The 10,656-nt window shown below is 36.6% G+C and overlaps 1 protein-coding gene across 6 annotated transcripts in view; it reads right to left on the reverse strand.

Annotated features, from left to right (window-relative positions):
* DGKB (diacylglycerol kinase beta) overlaps positions 1–9,082 on the reverse strand; it is a 799,100-nt gene extending 790,018 nt beyond the window's left edge. For all 6 annotated transcript variants that reach the window (XM_068972349.1, XM_068972347.1, XM_068972346.1 and 3 more), the window contains exon 1: positions 9,013–9,082. In XM_068972349.1, the coding sequence (XP_068828450.1) occupies positions 9,013–9,082 (70 nt within the window). The remainder of the gene's footprint in view (positions 1–9,012) is intronic.
* Positions 9,083–10,656: the final 1,574 nt, after the last annotated feature.

Below are 10,656 nucleotides of genomic sequence, written 5' to 3' on the forward strand. Positions count from 1 at the left end.
GGACAGGGAGGCCTGGCGTGCTGTGATTCATGGGGTTGCAAAGAGTCAGACACGACTGAGTGACTGAACTGAACTGATACATATGTTATCTATCCATTAGAAAGAAAGACATTTGTGACAACAACATGTGTGGTCCTTAAGGACAATATAGTAAGTGAAGTAAGTCAGAAGAGAAAAAGACAAATATTGTATAATCTCACTTACATGTGGAATCTCAGAAACTTACAGGAACAAAATTGTGCTTCTCCAAAAGCAAGGGGCAAGGGATGAGTGTAATGGGTAAGTGTGTTTAACAGGTACAAACTCTCCCTTATAAGAACAGCATAGTGACAATAGTTAACAATGCTGTATTATATAATTGTAAGTTCCTAAGAGAGTGCCTCTTAAAAGTTATCATCATAAGGAAAAAATTGTCATTGTGTTGATAGCTGTTAACTAAATTTATTGTGGTAATCATTTTGCAATACATATCAAATCACTGTGTTGTACACCTAATACAATGTTATATGTCAACTGTATCTCATTTTAAAAGAACCTTGCATATATATTAGCAGGAGTAAGTATTTTATTGCTTTATCATCATTTGCCATGGTATTTACTCTCTCTGAATAGACTAAGCTCTTTGACTAAAAGAACCATGATATTCATTTCTGTATTATCTGAAACCAAGCTTACTGCCTAAGAGTAAAAGGTACTAAATATTTCTGGCTAAATAACAAGCAGTGAGTAAAATTAAGTTCCTCTAAATAGATGGGGAAACAGTGGAAAGAGTGTCAGACTTTATTTTGGGGGGCAACAAAATCACTGCAGATGGTGATTCCAGCCATGAAATTAAAAGATGCTTACTCCTTGGAAGGAAATTTATAACCAACCTAGACAGCATATTAAAAAGCAGAGACATTGCTTTGCCAACAAAGGTCCATCTAGTCAAGGCTATGGTTTTTCCAGTAGTCATGTATGGATATGAGAGTTGGACTGTGAAGAAAGCTGAGCACCGAAGAATGATGCTTTTGAACTGTGGTGTTGGAGAAGACTCTTGAGAGTCCCCTGGACTGCAAGGAGATCCAACCAGTCCATCCTAAAGGAGATCAGTCCTGGGTGTTCATTGGAAGGACTGATGTTGAAGCTGAAACTCCAATATGTTGTCCACATGCTGCAAAGAGCTGACTCACTGGAAAAGACCCTGATGCTGGGAGGGATTGGGGGCAGGAGGAGAAGGGGATGACAGAGGATGAGCTGGTTGGATGGCATCACCAACTCGATGGACATGACTTTGGGTAGGCTCAGGGTGTTGGTGATAGACAAGGAGGCCTGGCGTGCTGCAGTTCATGGGGTGGCAAAGAGTCGGACACAACTGAGCGACTGAACTGAACTGAAGTATACATACTCATATTAGTGCATGTGTGTGTGTGTGTGTATGCATATGTGTGTGGAGGGCACTTCCTGCTAAAATGTAGATGGCAGCATCTAAGGAAATTTCTAGAAAATAGCAACCTTTAATCTACAACTCAATTAAGGATGAAGTGCATAATTTAACCTCTATGAATTTTTGTGATAACTTTTGTTACAATTCATCATACTAATATTAGTAATAACAACAAGACTAATTATTTATAAGTGGGGAGTACTAGCCTCATTTTATAAGGTGAAGAAACAGAAGCTTAAAGAGATTGCAATGACTTTCTTAATGATCCACAATAAATACTTGTGAGTTACTGTTCACATTTGTAGTTTTCACCAAATATTTCTATCTTCCCCAGTGCTAGACAGACAGAAAGAATGCACTTCTGTACTCCTTTCAAGTTAGATGTGATCATGTGGATTGCTTGGGCCAAAGAAACGTAAGCAATGACATTATCAGGACGAAGCCTTAAGAGTCAGCCCCCAGTGTACAAAGTCTATTTCTCTCTGTTACAGCATGTGCCAATTTTTAAAGCTGATGACTACTCCATCTGACTGGGACTTGATTAAGGACAATGTGAAATTAAACCATTTGCTGATTCAGATTTGGAAATGTACATAGGACCAAGAAATAAGCTTCTGTTTTGTTAAGCCACTGAGATTTTGTTAACTTTTCCAATCATAGCCCAATTTGGTCCACTCTGACCAAAACATTTCTCAGAAATCCTAACTTCAATATTAAAGTTTGTTTGACCATAAATCTTAATTTATGGCTTTGGGGCAATTTTGAAAAGTTGAAAAAAAAGTAGATGTTAAAAGTCATTGAAAATGATGGTTTTTCAGGATACTGAAATAATGGAAACTTAGACATTCATAGTTATTACTTTCTTTTACTACTACAAGATTCAGGTATTGAAAAACTTAAGCTACATGGACCCAGAGAAGCCACCAGCAGGAAATTCGGCCTGAAGCAGTACAACAAATAGGAACCAAAGCCAGAGATGAGGCGAAAGAGATTTTGCAGCCAACATACATTCCAGAAATAAAATCTGGGTGAGAGCCAGGAACTGCTGAGTTAATCAATGTGAATAAGAAGAAACAGGGTTGGAAATGAAAGACATGGATTATCTAAAATAGAGTCACAGATTCCAACTGCAGACAAGTGTCAGGGCAAAGTCAAGACAGTCTGCGTGAGTAGTAGAAGTGAGTAGGCATAAATCCAAGAACAAAGTCCTCATTTTCACAGGAAATCACCTCCATCACCACCATTAGGATTCTCAACAAAAGAGTTATTTATTGAGTACTGAGCATGTTACAGGCCTCTTCACGCTGAATCATTATTGCAATCCTATGGCATAGTGAGGAAAACAAGGTGTGCATCACAGCCCTTGAACTCAAACCCAGTTTAACCTAACAAGGAGTTATGTGTTTTCAGCCACTATGCTAATTGACTCTGAGCCATTTATTCTTCTGTCTGGGCAAAGAGAGTAATTAGCATTAAGTGGCTTGGCCTCCCAAAATAGAGCCAATGTAACAAAGAGTCAAGGACAAAAGTAAGAGAGCTAATCCCACTGAGATGAATCAGAGGGCTAATATGTGATCTAAACTTGTTTACCAATAAGCTGAATATGCACAGGGGAGGTCTAGTCTCTCCCTCCACTTCCTTAAACCTTCAGGTATGGATCAAGCACAGAAGACATCTCAAAGATACAGATCATCATGCTGAAGGGTGGGGTTTCTTGAGAGAGGAAAGCTACTTAAGACGGAAAAAGACTCTGCCAATTTTTTTTATTATTATTACAATTGTGTGCTGATTTTATTCTCCTCTCTTTTCCCTCACATGTTTTTCATAACGAAGAGTAAGGGAGGTTCCAGAAATAGGAGAAAGACGTGTGGGCAGGATGAAGAAAAATGACTCCACTTAAGACAGGGCATCATGGAAGTCCACACAGGATCCAGTGCGATGAAGCAGAATAAGAGAGCAGAAGGGTATATTTGGGAGCAAAAGCCACAGCCACAGTTAGAAGCTCTGTCCTGTACACAAAAGCCCTTTGAGAGATGGTTGTGGCTGTTGGAGATAAGAGGACCCGATGAATCCTGGATTCCAGTTTCTCCTACATGTGAAACATGATTAAAAGCCTGTTTAAGAACAAAGTGATCTTTGTAAGAAATATTAAATGAATTATTACTGTTCTGATCTTTGCCATCACTTATTGTGCCACAGCAATGGGCCAAGTAATCTTCCTAAGAGATCATCTGCCTCCTCTAAGGTTTACTGTATTAAATGAATCAATACTTGTATTTAGAACAGGGTACTAAAAATCTATTATTGATGATGATGGCTACTGTCTCATTAAATCCTACAACACTGTGAGGTGGAATTCCACTTTTCCAGGTGAGTAAGCTGAGCCACAGGTAGTATATATAACCTCCCCAAGGCCCTAGGGCTAATAAGTTGAAGACAGAGCAGGAGTTCAACGCTGTCAAATATTAGTTTGCCTGCAAAGCCTGTGTTTTTTCCACAAAGTCATACTGCACGCCTCTCTCCAATGGAAGAAACTGTACACTTGGTCCAAATATTAGGCACACTGGTCCTTATTGAAAAGAACAAGTTCATCATATAATTTTGCAACCCTCTACAATGCCAGCTGCTATAAACAGTATGAAATTTATGAAAGTTCAGAAGTGTTCCCACTGTAATAACACAGTATTTCTCAAAAATAATTTACATGCTCTATAACACTCTTTATAAATAGCAAATAAAAAGATAATCCTAAGTGACAATATGTGGGCAGATAATGAATCACTTGGAAATACTGTGTAGATTTTACATAGAAAATATTTTCATCCATGAAAAGATTTGGAATTTCTTAACCCTTTGCTGTGTCTTGAAACCACAGCAGGAAGCACTGACAACTAGTAATCTGATAAGCTCAATTCTCTACACGGCAGGAGTGAGAGCTCTTCATTTTACAACAACAGTTTGGATGACTTTTTATAGAGTGGGAAAGAAAATTATACTCCTCTCCCACATATCAATGGAAATGCTTCCCATGGAGTGACTCAGTCTGAAAACTTAAACAGGAGCATGCGCTCAGCATGCTGTAGGCGGCCACAGCGGGCTTCGCATTAGCTGCCTTGAGCATTTGTGGGGACAACACAGATCTGAGGCTGCCAACAGCACCAGAAGCTTCTACCTTGTGGGAAAAATTTGGTCCTGTAGCAGAAAAAAAAAGACATTGGTTCTTCATGCTCCAAAATGTGGCACTTTTTAACTCGATCATCAACAATATGTTCAAACAGCCAACAAAACAGTCCCTCCTTCTCTACTAAAATAATGATTGTAAACAGCTACATTACTTGCAATTCACAAGGCACTGTTCTCATTACTTGACATATATTAACTCATTCAATTTAATACTCACAACATTTGACATATTTATTATTTTTCCCATTTTAGAAGTATGAAAATTGGGACACAGAGATGTTATATAACTTTTGAAAGTCAGACAAAGTACTATGTACTTTGCTGCACTATGGTGGGACCAGGACTTGAACACAAACTGATGTGCTAGCTGCCTAGCCAGGAATGCTATGCTAATATCATTTAATTTTTCCCCAATTAATTATGAGGAAAGCCTAGAAGTTGAAACAACATGTATAGTTGCAGGGTATAATGGACTAAAATTTGTGTCTCCCCGAATGCGTATGTTGGAATCCTATTTCACAATATGATGGGGGGGTTGTGGTTAGGAGGTAAATGGGCTTCCCTGATGGCTCAGCCATAAAGAATCTGCTTGCTCTGCAGGAGACGCAGGAAACCCTGGTTCAATCCCTTAGTCAGGAAGCTCCCCTGCAGGAGGAAATGAATTTCTCCTGAGGTCCTGAAGCTAGAACTCTGATTAGAGCCTTTATAAGAATCCCAGGAGAACTTGCTGCCCCTCTTGCTCTTTCGACCATGTGAGAATACAAGAAGCTGACAGTTTGCAGCTCAAAAGACCTTTATCAGAATCCATGCCAGGCACCCTGATCTCAGAATTCCAACCTCCAGAACTATGAGAAATAACGTTCTATTCTTTATAAGTTACCCAGTCTGTGGTATTTCATTTTAGCAGCCTAAAAAAAGTAAGACACGATATATTATGGCAATTGTGGAGAGAACTCAAGATCAGATAACTTGAGGAAAAGATCTATATGGTATTATAGGACTAACGCTGAGTGATTTGGTTTTGTGGGGGTAAGAGTTCCATGAATTCATTCATCTCAACCAAGAAATTGACAGCCACACCTTCATTCCCCAAAAGCATATAAAACACTTATTTGAAATATATCACATATAACCTTGGCATGCTACAAATATAGACTTAAGTTAATAACTTTTAAAAATTGAGTCATTTAATATATACAAACAATTTCTTATTGAAATTCACAAAACAATTAAAATCAAGAAAGCAATTAAAATCTAATATAGCATTTTTCTAATAGACTGTGGAAGAATGTCACTTTGCCAACATTGCATTGCAACATGAAAAATCTGATTTAAAGGCTGCAAATAAACTGATGACATGTACTGAATAGCATGGAAAATATATCCCTTTTATAATCTTCAGGCTAATAAATTTGTTTCCAGTTATGTTTTGACAATGGCAATTTATTACACAAAGATACATCCTAATCGTAGCGGTCTTTGCTTTTTAATTATACAGGAAACTTCAAGGATTAAATCTAGCACTTTTCATTGCTGTCGAGGTCATTTAAAAAAGAGAAGAAGTTTAATGATCATGGAACCAGTACTATTTATTTCTTTACAGTTAACTTGTCTCCTTAAAAAATCTGCTTTAATAATGTTCTTATACTCACTGGGTCACTGCTCACTATTTTATGGAATGCCCATTAGTCTTTGTCTCAATAGGTTACAACTTTTACATTTGACAATTTTTATTATACCTGTCATAGGTATTTCTGCAAATTTATTACAAAATGAAGGATTTTAATGATGTAATTAAATGTACTCCCATATTCCTTAGCCAATAAAATAAAAGTAGTGGTCAATAATATATTTAATACTTTAGCATTAAATTCTACTTATCAGTTCAAATGCAATTTAAATAGTTGAGCCAAAGTTATTCTAAATAATAATTTAGCTGCTCTGGCAATAATTTATCTGTTTTATATTAGTGCCTCCATAGGTATGTTTCCTGTAGGTATCTAAGCACTGGAAAATATATTTTAAAAGTCCAGCTAAGTTCAGTATAACCTAAACAAAACTATCATGTTTATTCTACTTGGGGAATTATGTCACCAAATACCCCGGTCTTTCCAATCAAATTTTTAGAGCTGAAATCTGCTCCTCTCTCTCAATTCTCATATTTTATTATTGCCTAAATTCTCTTCCATTAGTTTTAATGATATAATATTAAATCTATGTTTTTATTATCATCTTTCTCCATTCAAATTTTTAATTTATTGCAGTAGCTCACTGCCATAATTTCTGTCTGTTTCAAATACTATTTTCATATTTGCAAATCCAAATTCTTGGGCTATAATGCTGTTCATAACAACCAACCCTTAGCATCCTACAAATACTTTTCACTGTCTAACTCAGGTTGGGTATTGTATATTTTAATTCCATCTCAGTTTTACAGCCTTAATTCACTCACTTCTTTAATTTGTGTTGTAGCTAAATGTGGCTCATCTCACTTTCTCAAATATATGCTAAATTTTTCTTTTAAAATATATCATTTGTTTGCATGTACCTTGTCTTTTTTTTAAATTCATTTCAAATTCCTCTTTCATGAAGATTTCACTTTCTCCCTATCTCAAGTGGCACACTGTAACCCTACAGATACCTAAACTTTGCTTGTAGCCCTTCGATTATATTTTATCTAGATCTAGAGTCATTTATCCATCAGTTCCTAGCCTTCACTAAACTGTAAATTCCAAAAATGCATATCTTCATTTCCCACCATGCCAAGCAAAATACTCTCTGTAAAGATGTTCAGAAATATTTACAGTAAAGAGCATATAAAAATTAGAAAACACAGGTGAACCAATTTTTCAGTTTCAGTTCAGTCGCTCAGTCGTGTCCACTCTTTGCAGCCCCATGAATCACAGCACGCCAGGCCTCCCTGTCCATCACCAACTCCCGGAGTTCACTCAGACTCGTGTCCATTGAGTCGGTGATGCCATCCAGTCAGCTTCAAAACTACTGAGTTATAAACATGCTGACAAGAATTCAGCCATTCTGGACTAAGCTGTCCTCATGAGATAAGTAGATGAACCCGGCTTTAAGGGGCTCCAAACAGTTTTTGAAGCTGGGACCACATTTTGATATCAATTATTTGCCCTCCTCCCCCCAATTTGGTAGTCACTGTTTGTTTTGTTTTGTTTATTTTTAATCATTATTGATGGAGAAAACTCACAGGTTCTTATAGGAATTTGCATCTTCCTTACAAATACCCATCAGCACTCTCAAAACCTTACCCAGAACACTTCAGCCCTCCAGTTAGAAAGACTGGAATACCTATTTATTGGCCTTTCCAGATAAACAGACATTCTAAGATAGTTCCTGTCTTATAATATGTACCCCATAAATCAGTCTTATTATCACTCACCTATCTATTTATTATTATTCAAGATCCCTCATTTGAGTTTAATCCTTTTCTCCACCTGTCCTTCAAAACATCATTCAGTTCATTCTTGTCACTTCTCTCCTACACACCCCAGCTCTTGGCATAAGCATCTCCAGCCAGCTGCTCCACCTTCTGCCTCCTTCACTACTGTGTGTGCTATTGGTTCTTTCTCACTGTCCATTTCTTGCATTTTCGTCACTCATAATCACCATTCTTATGACATTCTCTGCTTATTTTTTCTCTACTCATCATGCTCCCAGCAACCTTTTGCTGCTTTCTATTTCTTAGTTGCTTCATTTTCTCTAATACCTTGACACAGCTGCCCCCTATATTTACAGCTGAAACTCAATTTGTGAAATATGTAAATTTTCAAAAATCCATGGTAGAAACAATAAATACAATCCTGCTGTTTATGTGTAAAGATAATCATATTTAAAAATTGCACACTATAAAACAAATCACCATGGCTTATCTTCATATTAATACACACACCCTAATACCTTCTCTTTCTTTTACAATCTCTTATTCTATTCTGTATTTTTATTTTACAACCTCTTATTATACATGTGGGATTGGCCACAATGTATCTAAGACTCCCTGTTCCCAGTCTTATAGAAATGTTATGCTAACAAACAAGGGGGGAAAAATTTCACTTTTCCTCTTACTTCTGCTAATCCTTCTTCTTGGTTACAGACTCGCCAATCTCTCTTCTCCCAAACTTCTTTTTCCTTTGCATCGCACCTATTACAGCTGGAGGGTTCCCAAGTTCAGTGTTGCATCTAACATCCAGTTCTTTTTCTTCTAGATTTAGTGATTTTCCTTTTCCTCATGCCAAACAAGTAGCTTCAAGTCCACTTACTTGCCAACACAAAAGACGTTTATCCCAGTGCTGAACAGGACCTATAATCTGTTATTGAAAGTATATAATATGCCATTTAAAATAAATACCAAGTAAAATCATATCAATATGAATACTTACACTCAGCATATTTCTGAAGCTGGGAAAATTCTGAGGGGCTGAGATGGGCCCACTTTTCCTGGTTTGTCATGGTGGTGGTCAGGAGATCTCTTACATACCAGGTGAGGAATTCTTTATTCAGATTTTGGCAGAATTTAGGCTTCAAAGTTTCCACATGGCATGTTTCATTATAAAATATGTCATGCTTTCAAACTATGTAATCTGTCAACATGAGACCACTGTGGATATGAGTTTGTAGTTTCAATAAGGTATTAAATCACTGTAGAGAGAAAAACATAAAGATTGAAAGATTAGCATTATTAAATGAAGAAAAAAACTGACAAGTTACAGAATGCTAAAGATTTTAAATTCCTAAATATTTCAGTTATTCTATTTTGCATAATAATATTTCATTGCTCACTCTTTAATGGCATTTTATATACGTTTTCTAATACCAAATCATAGAAGAAATATGATTAAAAATACAAAGTGTGAAGTAAATTTTATAAGGTCTAGTTTCATACAAGTAGTTTTTTTATGTTGTTCAGCTTTATAAACTCCATATTCCAAGAGCAAAGAAAGGTGCCATTTTTATCAATCTGAATTAGCAGTATTTAAACATCTAAATGAATGTTATATTTAAACCAAAATTTTTAAATGAAGCTAAGTAAGATCTAAGTTACCTATACAAACAATCTGATGCCCTGTCCATTTTCTAACAATGGTTTGCAATGGTAATCAATGGAAGCACAGATATTTGTACTTGTGTGTGTGTGCACGTGTGTGTGTTCAGTCACTCTGTTATGTCCGATCCTTTGTGACCCCATAGACTGTACCCTGCCAGGCTCCTCTGTCCATGGGATTTTCCTGGCAAGAGTACTAGGGTGGGTTGCCACTTCCTCTTCCTGGGGATCTTCCCAACTCAGGGACAGAACCTTCATCTCCTGCCCTACAAGCAGATTCTTTATCACTGAGCCACTGAGGAAGCCCACAGCATATATATTTACAATTATGCATATCAGTATGGGAGCCATATAAACTGCCTGTTTTCTTAGCAGTAAAAAAAAAGAAAAATTAATTTTACCATGTGTAAAACTCCCAATAAAATTTACCAAACTAAAGCAATTTCAAATGTCTGACAGACTTTCATAATGATAGTAGATGGAACTACTGTGAGTCATGCTTAAAAATAAGCTCCTAGGTTTCATGGCCCTACATTCACTGCAACATCTATAAAAGCAAACAAAATGAAAAACCATCTGGCTTTAACTTTTTATCAGAGACAGTAATCAATCGCTCACTGACCCACCAGACTGGCACTGTCATCATTACCGAAACTAAAATATTTAGAAACAATTACTTAGATATTTATGCAATTAAATCACTGGAAGGCTTAAGTACATAGATGTCATTACCTAAAGGCATGGAACCTGTATTTGGCATTATTGCCTAATCTTTTTTCAATATCTCTTTACTCTTCTCCACTATCAACCCTACAACCTTATTGTCACAGTCTGTCATCTTACCCTAAAGAAAAAGCAACAACAAATCTCTTTGTGTTCTCTTTTAAGGTTCTGGCAATTAGTTTTACAAGGTGATAGTTTGCTTTTAAATGGAAAAAAAAAAAAAGAAGATACCAATGCATTAACAGAGGCCAAATTGCTA

Source organism: Capricornis sumatraensis, chromosome 5, assembly GCF_032405125.1.
Source record: "Capricornis sumatraensis isolate serow.1 chromosome 5, serow.2, whole genome shotgun sequence".
Lineage (NCBI taxonomy): Eukaryota > Metazoa > Chordata > Mammalia > Artiodactyla > Bovidae > Capricornis > Capricornis sumatraensis.